Raw genomic sequence first — 21,024 nt, forward strand, 5'->3', positions numbered from 1 at the left:
TTTAAAAGGAGTTCAGAGAATTCTGCTTGTCTGTGGCACATGCCCAATAGCTCTTTTGATATTTGGTTACTATGGATGTCACTGTCTGGAGAGAAAGTGTTTAAAAAGCTCTGGATCGTTATATATGGAACTATTATTCTATTTTCCTTGAATGCCAGGATTTATCCTTGAGAATGAAGAATTTTGAACTTAGAGTTGCCTGAATTTACCATTACATTGGCAAAATATTCTCTTTAGAAAGCAGATCATTGATTTTCTACTCATGGCAGCAAAGTATAAATAAAATAAAATCAATGTTTTTTGAGTGAATCGTCCTATCTATGGGTCCGATCCAACAAAGATAGATCTGGAATCTTTGGAATACGAACTATGTAGTTACTATACATTTATACTAACTATCCTGTTAAAATAGCTTAGAAAATATAGTAAATATCTTCTCATGCTTTTACACAGGCATGAGTGAAATAAGCTACAAGAAAAAACTACAATTACTTGGAAATACAAAACAGATCCACAAACTAAAAAGGTGTTCAGGGAAGTATCTGGGGAGTGGGTGGGATCTTAATCCAATACTGTTCAATTAGTCACCTACTTGGAGCAAAGAGGGCAATATGGTAATCAGTCACAAATGTGAGCCTGGAAGCACTGCAATAGAAGACTAAGTTAAAATGCAGTACTGTATACACTGGAGACATGAGCTTAAAAAAAAGAAAGTCATGATAGATGTAAAGTGACTTATTTAAAAAGCAATTAAATGCAGACAAGTTGAATGGAAGAATCCCACTTCAACATATATATATATATATATATGCAGTGGACATTTGATTGTAAGACTGTGATTAACAGGAGGTTGGCAATACCAAGTAAGGTTTTCCATAAATATGCGGCTGAATTCTTAAGTGAGTTCTTTTCAGCTATGTTTGTTCATCTTTTATTGCACTAATATACAGAGAAAGCAAATCTGAGTTTAAAAGGAGCAAGAATCCTCAGAAAACTTCCAAATCATATACAAGAAAACTGGAAGATTGCATGCACAGGTATGTATTAAATGTGTTATTCAGTCACACACACGCACCCCGAACAAAAAAACCCCTCAGGAAACAGAAACAATACTATGTTTTCTTTTATAAGAAGTTAGTAAATGTGTGGGCACACATCTATTGAGCTGTATTGATCTATTCTCAGAACTTTTCCAAATTAATCCATATAAAAACTAAAAAAAGAGTTTTTCACAACAGAGGAAATTATGATCTGCTCACAAGCAGAAAGTCAAATTTAGATACAATAAACATTTCCCAGTCAGGTCTAAAAAATGTTAGTGCTAATTAAATCAATTGTCTCTGAAGTTAATTATTATGCATATTGTTGGTATTGCATTTTAAGCAAATAAAAATTGGAACTCAGAAGAGAAGAATGCGTGTTAAGTTTTGTAAATAAAGACTTATGAGGAAAATATAAGAATTGATCATGCTCAGTTTACAGAAAAAAATGATACTAAATCTTCAAATATGAAGAGACCAGATCAACTTTCGTTAGCCAAAGTTAACACAACCAAAATGTCAGATAATTCAGATTAAAAACTGAGCAACATGGGTATGAAACAGAACAAGTTGGAGTTATACAACCGTCCTCACTTCATACACTGAAGCCTAGAATGGTAAAATATTTATCTGGGTTTATTTAAGAATACTTAAAAGCAATGTGCCACAAGAGAAATATATTTGATAATGAATGGTAGATCCTATCAACTCAAATAATTCACTAGTATTCACTTGTATCATGTCCCAGATACATTGTAGTTTTGAATAAAATAGCATCTAAAAAGAGAATCTAAAGGCCAACAGATGATGCAGTGCCAACTGCTGCAACAAGTTCTGCAGACCAGCTTCTGCCTTTTTTCATTGTGCTACTGTTTTTTAGTTTTGCAGAGACATTATTTAAATGTGCACAGGGGAGATTACTGTAACATTTCTTGTTGTCTGCAGCTGTATTCTACAGCCTACAGCACATGGACAGACTGGTATGTACCATTACTGGACCAGGAAGGACCCCAAGAGGTTGAGACTGGAGTACACAAACTTTTTACATCAGACCCCACCTTTTGTCCCTGTGATTAGCAGTTCCCCTCTCCCCACCTATCTAATCTAATCAAAAACTACAGAAATTGGTTATATTTGCATGAAAAATCCCTTCTGCACATGTAAGAAAATAAGTATGTAGAATGTAAAAGCTTTATCAATCAGTACAGTATACCCTCAATTTACACAAGGGTTCCATTCCCACACACCCTTGCGTACACAGAATTTCACACGGGGGGGGGGGGGGGGGTGCAACTTTTTCCCTGGTGGAACGCATTCTGCAGCCAGAGAAGCAGCAGCAGCACCCAGAACTCCTTTGGAAAAGTAGGTCCTGGGGCACAGGAAAGGGGGGCAGATGGGGAGGGTTAAGCCTGGTGGTGGGTTGGGGGCAAGGGGTGCAGTTGAGCTGGACCTGCATGCAGTGGGGGGAGTAGAGCCACGTGCAAGGGTGGTGAGCTGGGTCCACGGAGGGTTTGAACTGAGGCTACATAGGGGAGTTTGAACCGGAGCTGTGTGCAGGGCTTTAAGCCAGGGGTGAGTGCATGCGTTGGGGGGTGGAAGGGGGGGGCGCTGAGCCAGGGCTGCGCAGGCTGAGGGGTTGAACTGGGGCCAGGGGGAGTGTGATTTTGAGTCACATTTAACCCACGTTAATTCAACTTAAGCACATCTCAAAATTATGCATTTTGAGGGTTTACTGTTTATAAATGTGAATACACAGATATAGAAATAGTAACATATTTCAGCATTTTAAATTATATGGATGAGCCTGAGATCCAGCAGCAGATTGTATTTCATGCCGCCCTGAGAGGGCCCACTCCCCCGCATCCCCTCCTTTCTCACCGCTGGTTAGACATTCAGTCCATCAACAGAATGGGCTTTGTGAACAGTCAGAAGGAATTATAAGGTGGGTAAGTGCCACTTGATACAAAGTTAAAAGGAGTTCTGCGCCACTCTTCCAAAGAAATGCCATGTGTTTTAGTATTTTTTAGGCTGGGTCTACATGACAAGATAAAATTTAAAGAAGTTAGCTCAATATTAAAACATCACTCTCTTCACTGTAAATACCATTAGCTCCATTTAGTGAACCCTAATACCAATGACAAAATGTCAATATTAGCCAATGGGTATACAGTCAATTTCAAATTTAAAATTTCGAATAAAGGCTAGTGTGGAAGTGCCACATCTTTATTTTGAATTTATTAGCCTCCAGAAGCATCTGATGTGTATCCCACAAAGCTATATGGTCACCCTCCATGTATGGCCACTTCCTTCTCCACTGCTCTTCATCCAGGTGTGCAGGAATAAGGTCACAAGAAGCCCACAAATTTTTGACTGAATCAGAATTTGAAATCAGCAGCGCCCAGCCCTGCAAATATAAAGGGTGTCCGTAATGACAAAATTCCTTTGCCCATCACATCGCATCAGTAGCCATTTACCACATCGGTTGCAATCGCATTGGTAGCCATCTCCTGCAATCATAAGCTGTAAGGTAGTGATCTGCCTAGTGGTTCTCAGGCTTGCTAGAGGGCCCCAGTGTGGACCCATCAGGAGATTCTGGATCTCCTTGCAATTTCTTGCAATGGCAAATGAAATTTAATGTGGGTAAGTGTAAGGTAATGCATGTTGGAAAAAACAACCCAAATTACACATACTACATGATGGGGTCAAATTTAGCTACGACAGATCAGGAAAGGGATCTTGGAGTTATAGTGGATAGTTCTCTGAAGACATCCACGCAGTGTGCAGCGGCACTTAGTAAGGCAAATAGGATGTTAGGAATTATTAAAAAAGGGATCGATAATAAGACAAAAGATATCATACTTCCCCTATATAAAACTATGGTACGCCCACATCTTGAGTACTGCGTGCAGATGTGGTCTCCTCACCTCGAAAAAGATATATTGGCATTAGAAAAGGTTCAGAAAAGGGCAACTAAGATGATTAGGGGCTTGGAACGGGTCCCATATGGGGAGAGGCTAGAGAGACTGGGACTTTTCAGTTTGGAAAAAGAGGCGATTGAGGGGCGATATGATAGAGGTATATAAAATCATGAATGGTGTGGAGAAAGTGAATATAGAAAAATTATTTACCTTTTCCCATAATACAAGAACTAGGGGACACCAAATGAAATTGATGAGTAGTAGGTTCAAAACTAATAAAAGGAAATTTTTCTTCACACAGCGCACAGTCAACCTGTGGAACTCCTTGCCCGAGGAGGCTGTGAAGGCCAGGACTCTATTAGGGTTTAAAAAAGAGCTTGATAAATTTTTGCAGGTTAGGTCCATAAATGGCTATTAGCCAGGGATAAAGTATGGTGCCCTAGCCTTCATAACAAGGGCAGGAGATGGATGGCAGGAGATAAATCACTTGATCATTGTCTTCTGTTCTCCTTCTCTGGGGCACCTGGCATTGGCCACTGTCGGCAGATGGGATGCTGGGCTCGATGGACCTTTGGTCTGACCCAGTATGGCCATTCTTATGTTCTTATATTCTGGAGATGAATCAGTGCCAAAGAGACTTTGGGTGGCCAAGAGAAACACAGCAATCTATAATCAGGTGTCGTGTGAGGTAACCACCAGAGGTGACTCCCAGGATGCTTTGCAATGTCAGGTGAAGGTGAAAGAACTCCAGCAAGACTATCAAAGAGTCCGGGAAACCAACCAGCAGTCAGGGGCAGCTCCACAGACCTGCTGATATTATGAACAGCTGTACATGCTTATGGGATGTGACCCCACCATGGAGCCTGGTCTTAATTATGACAATTATGGAGGCCCTGGTCTGGAGTGCAGAGTGAACTGAGAGGAGCTGGGTGCCTGCAAAGAAGCAGCCAATGGACAGGAGGAAGGGGGAATAAGCAGGGCACCAAGGAGGTTCTTCCCGACAGAGCAGAGCTCTTCACTATAGACCTGGAACCAGTCCCCTCCACGCCAGTCCCTGAGCCCCCTGGACCAAGCTGCTTGGGAGAGCATTTACTGTGCATGCTAGAAGTGGGTTGGGGTGGGTATATGTATAGGTTTGTGTACGCGTACAGGTTTACTATGAATCTGTGCCCCTCAAAACAGCGTGTTAATGCTTTTTGGGATGGAGCGCTTCTTTTTGGATCTCCCCTCAAAGGCCTCATCCAGGCACTCTTGTCTTTTTTCCCCCCACAAGGTTCTTGGACAGACCTGACTTCTTGCAGCTTCCACGATAGCACACCTTGCCATGCCAGGCAACTGGATACCAATCTGGTGTCACGATACCACACAGTATTTTGGCAAATATTCCAGACTTGTGGTCACACCGGATGAGCCCGTCGTCTTTGTCCATATCTGTTAGTTTTAGGAGTGTGATGTCTTCTTTGGCAAACTACAGATGCATGGGAATTTGCATCAGATGTTCTTCCCATGCTTCCTGCTCTTTTACATTTTCCTGGAGCAGCTGGTGGGCTGTCCATTCCCCACCCTCCAACATGGGTTGTAGGCTCTGCAGGGCTTCTCACTTCTCATGTCCCTTTCCACTTACCATTTCTTTTTACTTTACAGTGATCCTCCACACCACATGGCTGCTGGGCTTCTCCACTCCCATGTCCCTTTCCACCCAGCATTTCTTTTTACTTTACAGGGATCGCCCCCACACAACCATCCATGCACTTGAAATCAAACCCTTCCCCACCATCCCCTCTTACCACACGGCTGCCAGGCACTGTGTTCCTTGTTTACTGGGGAGGATTGCTCCAGAAATGGCCAAAGAATTTTCTTCCCCTGTTGCAGGACGCCTTACGGCTTCCCCTGCTTTTCAGCCCTCCCCTCCCCCTGAAAAGCAGACAGTTGTGCTTATAGCTTACCATGTCCACAAAAAAATGTGCTGGATAAGTGACGGTAAATGATGTATTGTGAAATGCAGGCTGAGAATCCCATTCTTAATGAGCCTTTTGCGGCCTTGCAAAAAGAAAGTTTCCCTGATAGTATACACAGAGACCTATTTATTCCATTTGAAAGCACATTGAATGAACTGCATCTTAATTTTGACTTCCACTTTCCAGCTGCGATGCCCAGTGTGGGGGAGAGGTTGAGAAAGAGAAAGAAGCAAGCAGGATCTCATCCTGCAGCACATGGAATGGAATGAATCAGAAAACAGTAAGATGACAAAGGACACTGCTCACTGGTGTCATAGTACAGCTCAATGGCGTCACAGTTGAGTTGCAGCAGAGAATGCTTGATTTCCAGCAACAGCAAGTGGCAAAACAGTGAGGCCATGGCAAAGCTTGTAACAGCAGTGACTGAGCAAATGGAGGTCCTGTGCTCCCTGCTGCAGCTAACAGGGACTCCCAACACAGCACTGCAGGAGCCAATACCTGCTGTCCCGAGTCCCTTGAAGAGAGGTTGTGCACCACCCATCGTTGCAGTCCCTGAATGCGGGGAGGGAGGACAAGGACAGCCTGCCACTCTAGCCCCAAGGGCCACTGCAAAAGGCTATGCAAGCACTGTTGAGAAGATGTCTTTTCCCTGTCGCTTAAACCTCTCCTCTCCCCAAAATAAAATCATTCCTTTGAGCTCGGTGCAATTTTGTGGCTTTTAAATGGCCAAAAGTGCATTCTACCACCATTCTGCACCTACTGAGTCTGTGATTGAATTTTTCCTTGCTGCGATCCAGAGTTCCTGTCTAGGGCTTCATAAGGCAAGGGAGCTGATGGTAAGCAGGGTCACCCAATATTACAGGAAGTATCTGCATATTGCCAATCAGGAAAAAAGTCCCATCCAGGAGCTCTCTGTACAGCCCAGAATTTTGCAAGACGTGCACATCATGAATCCTCCCTGATCATCCAATGTTGATGTCAGTGAAATGACCTTTGTGATCTATTAACTCCTGCAAAATCATGGAGAAGAATCCCTTTCTGATTACATACTAAGAAACCAGGTGGTTGGGGGCCAGGATGGGGATGTGTGTACCATCTACTGCCCCATTGCAGTTAGGAAACCCATGGGCAGCAAAGCCATCCACTACAGCCTAAGACAACAAGTCCTGTGGCACCTTATAGACCACTATAGCCTGTACATCTCCCAGGGTCACGGTCTTCCTAAGACAACGCTGACAGGTTGCATGGGCCACCTGAATCACCACAGCCCCAACTGTAGATCTGCCCACCCTGAATTCATTTGCTACTGCCCAGTAACTGTTGGGCATTGCAAACCTCCACAGAGCAATTGCCACTCACTTCTGAGCCATTAAAGTCAGCCTCATCCTTGTGTTGCTCTGCTTCAGGGCAGCGGACAGCACATCACATCAAAGTTCCACAGAAGCAGACTTGAGCATGCAAAAGTTCTGCAACCACTGCTGGTTGTCCTAGAACTCCAAAAGGATGTTGGCCCACCAGCGTGTGCTGGTCTTATGAGTCCAAAACTGCCGCTCCACTGTCAGCAATGCATCCAGGGCAGCCAGCATTGAAATTTCCTCTTCAAAACCAAAATCATCATCATCATTTTGATACAGAACCATCACTGAGCTTTGTAACTGAAACCAAAATTGTGACAGCCAGTGTAGTTGATGAAACAATGCATGCTATGAGTTGAAGCATTTGGGGATCCATGCTTGGACTGGCAGAGAAAATGCTGCAGAAAATGGCAGTATTCAGTTAATTGTTGTGTGGTTACTAGATGCTCTGAATTTTGGGACAGAGCTTTGCATTCTGGGATTCTAACATGAAACACCCACAAGCAACCAGGGCTAAGATACTGTGGGACAGGTACCCACAATGCACTGCTCATGCTGTCAAACTTGCATTGGGCAATGGGGATGTGGAAAAATTTCAAGGTTTGTGGACTCAACTTCAAATTCATAAGAACAAGGTTAAAAAATTGAATTTATCTCGTAGTGTAGAGACAGTCTAAAAGTATAAACATTTATGTAACCTGTGCAGAGGCGCCAAATGAGATTGGAGCCCTGCTGTGGTAGCTGCTATATGCACATCAGATGTAGGAGAGACACTCCTTATTTCAAAGAGACTAATGATCTAAAACATGACAGCTAAACCAAGCACCTGTGTATCACATCACTGTATTACAAAAGAAATTAAAAAAATACAGGTTCTGATATTCTGGTAAAAGGTTACTATAGAAAATCTCAAAAAAATAAGGGACTGTTGTATGCAACAACAAACTCATCCAGTAAGTTGCTTGTGTAAGTTAGGTGTTCAGTTTTTCCATTTAAAGCTTGTAGTGAGAGTTCAGTTAATTTACAAAACAGATTTCCTGGAGATTTAATCTTTAGTTACATTCTCACTCTCTACCACATCCTGAAAAAGCTTACGGAAGCACCAAGAGCTACATTATAATATGATCCATCATCTGCCTTTTTCTTGAACTGGCCAACTGCAGCCAGGTATGGAAACGAACTAAGTAAATGCTTCTACAAAACCATTACTGTTTATGAAATTGTTTAAGTATTACACTTCTGGTATGCAGGCACACCCTCCCACCATCCATACCAAGTGAGATTATTTTGCACACCAGTGTCCCCTGGGACCTCCCCCATACCCTGCATGCCCTCCAGTGCCCTGGAGCCAAGGGCACAACCACAATCTCCATTCACTTTCTTCTTGCTGGAACACAAGCTGAGCACTGTGCAGTTTCCTTCTCCATCTAGTTTTTAAGTCAGTGTTGTAGTTATAATTCTTAGAGTGGTATAATTTTTAAACTCATTGGCAAAAATAAAGTTTAGGTGGGAGGTGTACCAAGACAATATCACCTGGACATGGCGAAATCAAAATCCTTAGGTTCCTGTCCCTCTTGCAAAGTTACCATTCATATTAATTATGGACACTTGAAGTGCCTCTTCTACATTAATGAAGCACATATAGTGCTCAATGTCATGCTTTTTCAGGCACAAAAAAACATCTGAGGGAATCCCACCTAGAACTCTTCCTCATATAAAGGTCCAACAGGGTATTGGTCAAACCAAAGTAGGCAGTGTCAGTTTATGTGCCTTTAAGCTCTGGGTCCAGTCCTCCTTAAGAAAGCACCATACATCCATCAAACCATCAGCAAAAACCACCAAAGCCTCCTCAATGCAGTTCTGAGGAGAAACAGTGCAAGGTGTTGCATGTATTTCTTGACATCCTGTATTCACCCATTTTCAGAAGACTGGCAATGCAAAAATATCAAAGAATGTTTGTTGTAACAAGCAAGGAATCTATGTTAGACCTGAGCATTAGTGACACCTGTTTCACAGAAGCCACATGGGTACTATCAAGTCACACACGAGGGGTCTGAGTATTTCTACAATCACTCCATACCTGGATCCTTGAGAGTTGCAGCTGTCCCAAAGTAACACCTGTCTGGCTGAAAAGCCCATTCCTGTGATAAGTTATGGACATATCTACTCAAGTGCCAAAATGTTCCTGGCTAGATACATCTTCCTGAATTGGGCCAGAGCATCAGTTTACTGAGACACTCCCTCCAGAGAATACAGAGGAATTTATGAGGAGCAAATGGTAACTTGCATCACCTTACAAATATTTTAGATGTTAACAAGCACCATGGCAAACTACTGCTACAATCAGAGCATCTTAGCTGCAACTGTCTAGCATTCTGATGGAGGCCCAAATGACCACTGAGGATGCACCCTTCAAGGACCCTGGATTAAGGTCCTCGAAGCCCTAAGCACTTATAATTGTAGACCTTTAAATTTTGTTTGTAAATATATAAGGGAGAAATGCTCTATTGCCTATACATCTAAAATTGCCCACTTTAATTTTTGCTCTGGAAAGTGGCACACTGTATGAGCAATTCATGGTACTTCATTCTAACAAATTACAGCAGCTTTGACATATACTTTGGATGTACCTGAAGTTAATCGGCTGATAAGGGGAAGGTAATGTTGCCACTAAAGACTGTAAAAGCCACAAAACAATGCATTGCCCTGCACAGCTGGTAACTTGACAACCGTGTGTCAAATGTATTGAGCCTTACTCACTAAAGCCTGAATCCTTGTGCACAAGAACAGCTTGTTTTACAACAGAAAAACATCAGTACAAGTGAAGTCAGATCCTGCAATAATATCTGCTAATGCAGAATCTCCCTCTTTATTTCTCTGTTCCGGATGTGTCTCCTTCCACACAAACTACATTTTAGCCCAGGCTTTCTAACATTGTCAGAAAGTGGGCCACCTGATAAACTCACCATGGCCAAAAACTTTGTCTGTCCTTCTTGGCGTTAGGTGAAAAATATATTGGTCTAGAACTGCCGAGGATTCACCATTTTGTCTTTGCTCTGCAAGTCTAACCATGGAAAATAGCAGCATACTACATTATAATTCCCCTCATCATATTATTCTTGCCATATTTCAGATCTTGTAATTATACCAGTCAGTCAGTTGGTAATTAATACCCACTCCCACTCATTCCAGCATTAACAAGAAAAGGGAAGATATACTTGGTCTAAGCCTCCTATAATGAATTAATGAGACAGTTTCCAGAGCAGTGCCTTATCTCACATAGAACCATGTCTCCCATGCCTCAGCATGCCAGCATAACCCTCCTGAAATTTGGGCACTCCCTCCCGCACGCAGCCTGTTTTCTCGTCCCCAGCTAAGGGGAGAGTCTTATGTCTCTCCACCTGCACCAGAAGCTGCAACCCAGACAGGAGTAAGTCAGGACATGCCCAAAAAATACCCCTCCCCGCATCTCACCACACAGACACCAGCATCAACCAACCCCCTTCCCCGCATCTCACCACACAGACACCAGCATCAACCAACCCCCTTCCCCGCCTCCATCTACCTCTATGTAGTCTGTTCTCCTCGGCCCTAGCACACCTGGGGGAGGGGGCAGAATCCTGTTTATCTGAGTTGCAGGCATCAGACAGGAGACTGGACAGGAGGCCATACCACAAACAAACTCCCCTCCCCCACCACACCAATGCCAGCACCTACCTACCCTCTACTTTTCTCACCTGCCCCATGAAGTCTCCTCCCCCACCCCTCCTAGTCCAGCAGGCTGGAGGAGATTGCTGGGTTTTTCACATGAAACTGCAGCAAAACCCAGCTGTTATTAGACTAGTCCTCTGCAGAATGCCTAGCCAGGAGATCGAAGCTTCCTAACTCCCCTACCTTCCAGTGATGAAGTCACCTCTAAACCTAGGGTATTAGTTGACATATATCTATCCATCAGATCTTCAACATGCATTTATGAATGAATTTCTGTTCTCACATATAAATGCAGAGAAGAAATCTGTGGCAGAAAGTAACAGAACACAAATAGCAGACAACTGCTTTCAGAATATATTTCACCATCTTGAGAACTGTGAAGGAGAGCTTTTTCCAAAGTTCAAATGTATAAAAAAAGCCTGTCTTTGGTTTACCATGAGACAGAAATTACTGTGTTCACTTTTATGACTTTCAACTGAGAATGAGCTTTTGAGAAAAACAGCATTTGACAACAAACTGATTTTGCTAGCAAAAAGTTGCAAAGTAAATATTTAATTGTATGTGCGACCTGTATGTTGACTACAGATAGAAAATTAAATTCATTTAGCAATTATCTGATTTTTGAATCAACGAAGGTTTTGTTTTGTTTTGTTTTGTTTTGTTTTTTAAAGCCATAAACTTTTTGAAGGACCTAGGCAATGTACCTATCGTACCTAATGAATAATCCAGCCCCGGTTTGGAGTACACAAGGACATTCAGGAATTCACCAAGAGTATTTCTGGCATTTGACAGAGTAAGAGGACAGCTGATTGCTCACCAAATGCTATCTAATACAGGTTCTGAACTGCATTAGAATGTTATGATGTAAAACACTGGGACACACCTACATGAATCAAAATCCACTTTACCAGAATGCAAGCAGCTTCACTGGGGTGTTTCAGGTACGTGCTCCACACATGTGAAATTGGAGTTTGGTTTGTACCATCTTTATACCCAGCACTAATCCTTGGTAGAGAGCTCAAGCTCTGGCACCTACTTTAGCAGAGCTATGGTACAATCATTTTTCAGTAGACAACGAATGTAAATTCGCTGCTTGAAAATCATGAAAGCTGGAATACACGTGGACGAATAAGTGAAAAAAGAAAGTATGGCTGTGTTAGGGTAAGTAGCTGTTCTTTGTGGACTTCTGTAACAACAGCATCCGCTTCCAGAAAGTAAGGGGGGGGGAAAAAAAAAAAAAAAAAAAAAAAAGGATCAGCACGAGCATTCTATAAACTAAATATTTCACTACCTTTACCTATTTCTCCCTTCTAAAATGATAAACAATACACTATAGAATGAAGTTTGTACAGTAAACATTTTGTTAAGTGTCCAAAATAATTACTATGAATCAAAGTCAGTTTGTTTCATTTAATTGATTCTGCATGCTTAAAAATATTTCATCATTCTACCTCTAACTTATCTGCTGTTAAGCAAACCACGTGATTAACACTTACTTTAGACAAGTTTATTTTCACTGTTCTAAAAATTTCACATTCAGAAGTAGAGTTAAGAATGTCTGTTCACAAAAACTTGTTCTTTGTTTCTTCCATGAATAGCATGCTCACCATTTGGATAATGTGCTTTTAAAGCACCAATGCTAAACAAAAGTTTCTGTAAGTCACTTATTCTTTTTAAATCTATGTTCACAGAATGATTTTCAACTGAAAAAAAAAAAAAAAAGTTTGATTTTTTGTAAAAAAAATCACCCACAAATCTGGTATTTGAAAAGTACAAAACCTACCCAGTACATAGAACTTTTCATCTGAAAAGTGTGAACAGCTTTGTTTTGATATAAGAATGTAAGACCTGGATGAAATATATAAGTCAATGTAAGTACTCATGCTAGTGCAACCTTGAACTTCTAAAACTACTAAATATAAACAGTAAAAAAGTCTTCCAAGGAAAAGATGACAAAATTTAATACAATGCTAAAGTTACTCTTCAACTAGCCTTTTTTTCACCTCCAAAGGAACTGTAATCAAGTAGTTCTTAAAAAGTTGAAATTTTGTCTTGAAAAAATAACCCAGCCAATTAAGACTTCCTGCTGGGTCCCTGGCTCCACAGTTCCTTGGCTGCTCCCACCCCATGGCTCTCCAGCGGCTCCCTAGCCTGCAGCTTTCCAGTCCCTCTAGTTCCCAGTCTGTGGTTTCCTGGTCAGCTTCCTACCAGCTCCCCAGTTTCTCAGATCCACTGCTCACCAACCAGTTCCCCAGCCACCAGGATCCTGGTGTTGACCACTGGCTCCTGGTCCCTCCTCCCGAGGTGGCTCAGTGGGGCTCTGACCTCAGCCCCGTGCTCCAGCTCTGGCCCCAGTCCCTGCCACATTGATGCAGGTCCTGCCCCAGCCCCAGGATTTTCTGGTCATGCGACATGTGTGGCCATGCTGGACTATGGATGTTGCCAGATGAGAGAATTCCGGATTTAAGAGGTTGAACCCTTTACTGAAAAGCAGACTCTTCAAGGCTAATATGAAAATCTTGATGTTTCAAAAGGCTAAAAACTAGTATTTAAAGAGAAAAAATAAAATGTACTTTGTCTAACACACAACATGCTGTCCATATGATAAACCACAGGCCCATATGAAACTGTATTTGTGATGCACCTTTCTGGTCTGGCTATGGTCTGAAGAACTGGGTCTGTCCCACGAAAGCTCACCTAATAAATTATTTTGCTAGTCTTTAAAGTGCTACTTGACTGCTTTTTGTTTTGATAGTGTATAGACTAGCAGGGCTTCCTCTGTGTTACTGTGTTTCACAACCACTCTGCCCATTAACCCATCCTTGGCAGGACAACTCATTCTGCTCATTAAATAGAAGTTACTGCTGTCAGAAGTTTAAAAAAAATGCAAATACAGATATAAGGCTATAAACGGGATTTTTTTCTGAAGGATACATTTAGAACAGAAGAAGCTTCCGAACAATATGCAAAAAGCAACCAAACCAACTCAATTGCCTCCCCCATCATACTACCAAGTGATTTCTTTTGTAACAGTGTTCAAGACACAACCACTAAGAAAAATAAGATCAAAACTGAGTAGATATAAACAAGCTGTCCACTTCAACATACCGACAGATTTTCATAATTTGATGGAATCTCTTCATACTTGCTATATTTTAATTAACAATATGACAAAATTTAGATTTATAATACCCATACAGTTGGATACTTCATCTCTTTCAACACTGGCATGCTATAGTCTAAGAAAGTACTTTATGAACTGGTATCTTTACATTTAAATTTTCTGCATATTTAATTTCAATAAGGCCAGCCCATGCAGTTGGTATTTTTTTTTTTAAATATGTGTTTGTGCAACAGATACAACATGAAAAGACATACGTGAAACCCACAATATTCAAGTAAAATGGTAACGAAAAACTTACTTTGCTTCATCTTCTGGAAGTCACCAACTCGACTGTTTGAATGTTTTTTTTCAAATTCTGCTTCAATTTTGTTTTCAAGTTCTTTTTTACTTTCCAAGTTTTGCTCAGGATTCAAGAGCTGAGGAGGATTTGGAGGTATCTGCTTCACAATATTAACATTTTCTTCATCCTCAGCATTTAAAGCTACAACATGGGAAAAAAGTGTTATTTTGCCTTTTTAAATTTACTTCCATATCATGTAAAAGGAAACTTACAAAGCCCCCTCTACAAAGAATTCCGCATAGTCCATACTTCAATGAACGAAGAGAATAAGACACTGAAACCTTCACTCAGATATATTTCAATGTAAGAACAAAAAAGCAGTCCAGTAGCACTTCAAAGACTAACAAACTAATTTATTAGGTGATGAGCTCTTGTGGAGCAGACCCACTTCTTGAGATCATAGCTGTACCAGAACAGACTCAAGATATCAAGAAGAGGTCCAAAGATATCTAGTCTGGAGATACCATCACTGGACCTAACCACATTAATTACACTATCAAAACAAAAAGCAGTCAAGTAGCACTTTAAAGACTAGCAAAATAGTTTATTAGGTGAGCTTTCGTGGGACAGACCCACTTCTTCAGACCATATCCAGACCAGAACAGACTCAATATTTGTTACATTAATTACAGAATCACTGGCACATTCTCCTGTTCCTCAGCTAATATCATACATACCATCATGTGCCAACAATGCCCACACACCATGTGTGTAGGACAGACTGTAAACACTGTTCGACAAAGAATGAATGGCTATAGAACAGACATAAAAAATCTCCAAATACACAAACGTACCAGCCAGCACTTTAATAGAGTGGGCCATTCTGTTAAAGATCTGAGAGTTTGTGTTGTACTGAAAAGGGATTTTAACAACCATCTACAGAGAGAATGCTCAGAACTAACACTGATATTCAAATTTGACACATTAACCCATGGTTTGAACACGGACAGCAATTACCTGACCCATTATAAAGGCTCTTGTACATACTTCAATGTTTTATCTGACTCAACTTCCTCTCCCCGCCACCTCTTTGCTCTTCTGATTTGCCAGCCTTGTAACAGTTTTTCTGACTTGTCTACCCTGATAATTTTATGGACCTCTGTGCTTTATATATTGAGGCTGTTCTGGTAAGAGTATGATCTGAAGAAGTGGGTTTGTCCCACGAAAGCTCATCACCTAGTAAATTATTTTGTTAGGTCTTTAAAGTGATACATGACTGCTTTTTTGTTTTGATAGAACAACAGACTAACTTGGCTACCTCTCGATCATATTTCAATGTGTATGAAAAGGTTTTACTCCACAATCACAGAATTATGCTAAGCTCCTCCCCAACCATGCATTCCATCCAGGATTATTAATTAATATATATTGTACAGCATTTATTATTTCAATAGTAATGATTTAAATTACTTACTAATTAATTGCAGTTAACTCAAGCAATTAACGCAAAACACATTAACTTGATTAAAAATAATCGTGATTAATCGTGGCTTTAATTGCTCTGTTAAAAACAGAATACTAAATTTAAATTTATAATAAGTATTTCTGATGGCTTTTCTACATTTTCAAATATATCGATTTCAACTACCACACAGAATACAAAGTGTACAGTGCTCACTTCATTAGTTTTTTATTACAAATATTTCTTGCAAAAATGATTTTTTTTCATTTCACACCATACAAGTACTGCAGTGCAAACTCTACCATGAAAGAGCTTACAAAATATAGAATTTTTATTTATTTTACATAACTGCACTCAAAAACAAAACAATGTAAAACTTCAGAGACTACAAGTTGAAACATTAAGTGTCATACAAACGTCTAGCAAACCTGGCAGATAAGTATACGGACTACAACACTGCTATAAGAATGCCTGTTCTCCCTTTCAGGTGACATTGTAAAAATAGGTTGCATCTCCCTGGTCTGGCACCTTTGGGACCGGAGTGGTACTGAATGAGAGATTTTGCTGGACCAAGGGAGGTTAATGCCACCAGGCTCTGCTCCCTGGCTGCCGGTGGCATAGCCACTGCGGGACACCATATCCAGCTTGTTCCCCGTCCCAGCTCTCTAGTCCAGGAGCATACTGGGTCCTGCCACACCAGAGATGTTGCTGGACCAGAGAGTGCCAGTTTTAGAAGGTGCAACCTACAGAAGCAGGCAGCCTTATCTCCTGTAAATGTAAACAAACTTGTTTGTCTTGACAATTGGCTGAAAAAGGAAAAGGACTGAGGAGACTTGTATGAAATGAACTGAACAATCATTTGTTTTTTGCAGTGCAAATATTTGTAATAATAATAACTGTTTAAATTGGTAGTCTATTATTAATTGTGCAATTAAAACTGAGACTGAGACTTTTCTTAAATCTGTGATTAATTGTGTCTTTAACCATATGACAACCTTAATGGAAAAGCAAAGCCACTACAAATAGGATGGCAGACACATGCATAAGGAGCAAAGAATCCTTTCAGAAAGTGAAATCCTTGTCCCATTTATTTCAATTAGCTATTGAATGAAATCTTACGAGAGTTTGAAATACCACCTCTTAAGATTTCGTACCTGGAGCCATATTTGGCATATGGGGCTGTACAGTCAGAAGATTCATATTGGGTTGATGATCTTCACTTTGAGAAGTTAAAATAATGGGCTTCTTTAAAGCTAAAGAAAAGAAATGGATTCATACTAAGAGTTTTGTCCAACAGAACCATCATTATATTCTATGCTTTAGTTTAACTAAGTTCTGCTTACACCAAATTTCCTTTTAAAATCCCAGTGCTAGAAATGAGAAATTAAAACTTGTGTGAAAAGTTTCCAAAGGAGCTTGACTGACCAAGCAACTTAATTCCCACTGATTTAAGCACTTGACATTTTTACCTTCTACAAAAGTATCAGTGTTTTCTCGCAAAACTTCTGTAGTGACACACAACTACTAACACTCATGGGTTTTAAATTATCTGGACCATCTGAGTAATTGTCTGCCTAACACTTCACATATTTAAATTGGAATTATACCAAAGAACAATCTATGGTATTATAAAAGGAGAGGCGTCCCTCCCTCCATCCCACTGTAATCAGCATAAGCATTCCTCCCCCTGACTGCAGCCCCTCCTCTTCCCCCTCTTTCTGCTACACCTCTGTGCTTCCTCCCCATGTCCCCAGACCCTCCCACTGCCCACCCCCAACTGTCACCAGCCTGTCTCTTCACACATTGAACTGTAGTCAACGTGAACACTCCCAACATTCCCCTTCCCATATTCCCACTACACCTGTATGATCCTGCAGTCCCTCCACTGTCCCCTCCAGCTCATGGCCAGCCCGTTTCCTCGGGTATCCCACCGTAGTCGCACAGAGCCCCAGTGTCTGCAGCTGGCAGTGGGGGGAGGAGGAGGAGGATACAACCCAGAGGTGACTGGTGCCTGTGTCAGGAAAGGCCACCCAGAAGGGCAGGTGGGGTCACCCTATTGAGCAGGGCTGGTGGGAACAAGGGCGGGTAGGGATTGCACACCACCCCCAAGGTTCCTACCAGTCTCATGTGGTGGTGGGGGGTCCAGGTGTACAGCACCCAGAGAACCCCCATTCCCTGCTTTGCCCCAGGCTCCTCCCTGAGAGGGCTAGCTACCCAGACCCATGTCTCAGCTGGGCTCTCCCTTGCTGCTGGCCAGTAGCAGGGACCATGAGTTCTGGCCACAATGGGCCACCGGCAGAGCAGGAGACCAGTGGCTGCCAGTCCACAGCCAGGGTGCAACTACTCTGAGCTGGCATAAAACCTGGCCACATGTGCTCTCTTCTTGTGCTGCCCTCAGCCTGTGCCCCTGGAGCCACCAAAGGTGAGTCTTGCCCGGCCCACACACTCTGTGCCAGTTTATCCCCCTATTCCCCTCCAAAACGCGGTGGGTATCAGACCGGCCACATTACCAAGCCAGGAGCTCACTGGCTGCCCGTTGCCTAACGCAGGACCTCCCACCAATGCCTCCACACAGGCACCAGTTGTCCCTGCCCCTCCTCCTGCCTTACACACCAGTTGCCCCTACTCCCTTGCCACAGAAGGGCAGGCCTTGCTAATATTCTACAAAATTAGAACATGATTTTTCCAACCAGTAGGATTATCGTCAGCTTTAGCCGGATCATTCTCTTCTATTCCAGGCATGCCTGCATCACCTCCTGGTTTGATTTTCTCTGTCAAAATAAAAACATTAAGTTCTTCTGTGTCATACTTTTGACTTTAATAGTGAATTTAGTATTGGTGAAGGCACTGGAATCAAGTCACAGAGAGGTAGCCGTGTTAGTCCGTAGCTTCGAGAACAACAAGAAGTCTTGTCACACCTTTATAGACTAACTGGGTGCTAATATCTCCCCATTAGACTCTGACAAAGGCCCACATCCCCCTGTCTGATCTGACTTGTTTTTTCCTCTTTTGATAAACACTGTTGATACTGGGCCATTGCCACTTTGCTGAATAGCCCTCGTCAGCTCTGGCCCTCCCTCGTACTGGGACCCCACTCTTTAAATACCTCTCCTCCCCCCGCCCCAAAAACCACCCTCCCCATCAGATGCATGAGTGAAGCGGGTCTTTGCACATGAAAGCTTATGCTCCAAAATATCTGTCAGTCTATAAGGTGCCACAAGACTTCTTGTTGTTCTGGAATCAAGTCAGTTATCCACTGACCAGACAGCGTATTAGCAATAACTGCACAAGATTCCACATGCTGCCCTGCTACTGGTCCTCAACTCTGTTCTGGAGGCACCAATGAAAGGGCAGACTGGATTTCAAACTCAGCTTTTTCCCGCCATGCTGAGGCAGACAAGGGCATCATGTAATTAGAATACCCAGTGAAGGCAGACTATCCCATTTTTAAAACATATATTCTGTTTGATGGGGAGGCATAGAACAAAAGTAATGCATATTTATCCCAAGTGATGCAAAATGAAATACCTTTACCATTAGGTATGTGGTTGCTTGACGGTTCTTCATTCTTTATTACATTTTTCTCATCTGTCTCTGGAATAGTCTTAGATACCACTTGATTGTCATTCAAATCCAGGTCGATGTCTTGCTTTGCCTGGATTCTGTGTACATCCTGTTTCTAAAACAGATTAACTGTTAATAAAGGTGCCACTTAAAAAGGGGGGGTGGGGGGGGAAAATCACTCACTTGCCTTACCACTAAGTTTGTTTGAACATATCTTGCCAAGTTCTCAGGCCTGTATCTTATTGCCTTAGGGAGAAGGGTTAGCTCCAAGCACTTAAGTTTTCTGAACATTGGAGAACATGGCAGAGAACAAGACAAACCCAGTACAGACCAGCATCTGCCAGGTATACATCCTGCTCTCCAAACAGGAGTCTATTCCTGCAGTTGTGGAGCACCTGGCTCCATTAGAAAGAAGTGCCAATTCAAAAACATTGTAAGAACAAAAACTCTGTCTCAGGGCAACAAAAAAATCAGAGTTCAAACACAAATACTGAGGTCTCTGAATGAATCTAAGCTTATGGCTTGCAAAAGGCCCATCTTGACCACATTTCTCGGTGCCCAACAGGGGTCATCACAGGGGCACGGATTCCTGGATACCTTGTGCCCCAAGGCAATGTCTCCCATTTACAGCAAGACAGATATTAACTGGTTCACACAGATATCAATTAAGTAATTCTCTTTTTCAAGAACAATTTATATACCCAGAATGAAATAAGGGAGCAAATCTGAGTAATTACACCTCTACCTGACCAAAGGTACATATTAAATATGGTGCAACTACTCAGATTAGTACCTAAAGATCATTTTACAGACATGAATTTCACTCACAAATAGCGTTGCTAGGCTGCTGCCTGGTTGAAAACATGCCATTACATTTATATCTCAAGAGAAAATGGAAGACTGTGTAGTTGATACAAAGCTTTTACTGGCAAGGATTTGGAATGGCAGAACTTACAAAGAGATATAGTCATCAAAGTAGAATACCAAGAATACCATGGTTCTCGCATAATACGCATGTTTTGTTTGTACTATATTTATAGTAAACACTACAAACAGTTTTAAATTTTTTATAATGTACTATGTGTTCTATCATTCTGGTAACTTCTGACTGGAGGCACACATAGGTCTTAGACCAACAATTACAATGCATATCTCATTGGTAAAATCTAGCATCCAGCTCCACTATAAGATTCAGCTAGCATTTCTGGCGCTGCAGATTCACAAGACAGACCTTAAATGTACGTTTAGAAATAAAACAAAATGATTAAAATATAACATTTTGGTAAACCAAGCCAGTGTCCCAGACATCCTAACTAGTTACAATTTTATTGGTCAGGATGATGATATCTTTAAATTGAAATGAAAATTCCCCATGTCAATTACAGTATTTTTAACAACTACAAGTTGAATCTCTCTAGTCCGATACACTCTCGTCGTGCAAAATCTGTAATCTGGCATGATTTTAGTTAGCCAGATAACCATTTTTCATGGGTGTGGCCAAGTTTGTTTACAGCCACCAGTCCTGGCTCTCAGTGTTCTGTGCTGTTATTTAGCTGTAATTTACCCTAAATGTCTTCTAAGAGCCCAGCAAGCACTGGAAGTGCTGATAATC

At 41.7% G+C, this 21,024-nt stretch overlaps 1 protein-coding gene across 5 annotated transcripts in view; it reads right to left on the reverse strand.

Moving 5' to 3' along the window:
• Window positions 1–21,024, reverse strand: part of GOLM2 (golgi membrane protein 2) — a 42,451-nt gene that overhangs the window by 6,537 nt on the left and 14,890 nt on the right. For 4 of the 5 annotated variants that reach the window (XM_075007372.1, XM_075007369.1, XM_075007371.1 and 1 more), the window contains exons 5-8: window positions 19,377–19,527; window positions 18,539–18,619; window positions 17,003–17,101; window positions 14,405–14,587 (exon numbers count right to left, since the gene is read on the reverse strand). In XM_075007372.1, the coding sequence (XP_074863473.1) occupies window positions 14,405–14,587; window positions 17,003–17,101; window positions 18,539–18,619; window positions 19,377–19,527 (514 nt within the window). The remainder of the gene's footprint in view (window positions 1–14,404; window positions 14,588–17,002; window positions 17,102–18,538; window positions 18,620–19,376; window positions 19,528–21,024) is intronic. The other variant, XM_075007370.1, reaches the window with a different exon arrangement.

The sequence above is a fragment of the Carettochelys insculpta genome, chromosome 12 (genome assembly GCF_033958435.1).
Source record: "Carettochelys insculpta isolate YL-2023 chromosome 12, ASM3395843v1, whole genome shotgun sequence".
Classification (NCBI taxonomy): domain Eukaryota; kingdom Metazoa; phylum Chordata; order Testudines; family Carettochelyidae; genus Carettochelys; species Carettochelys insculpta.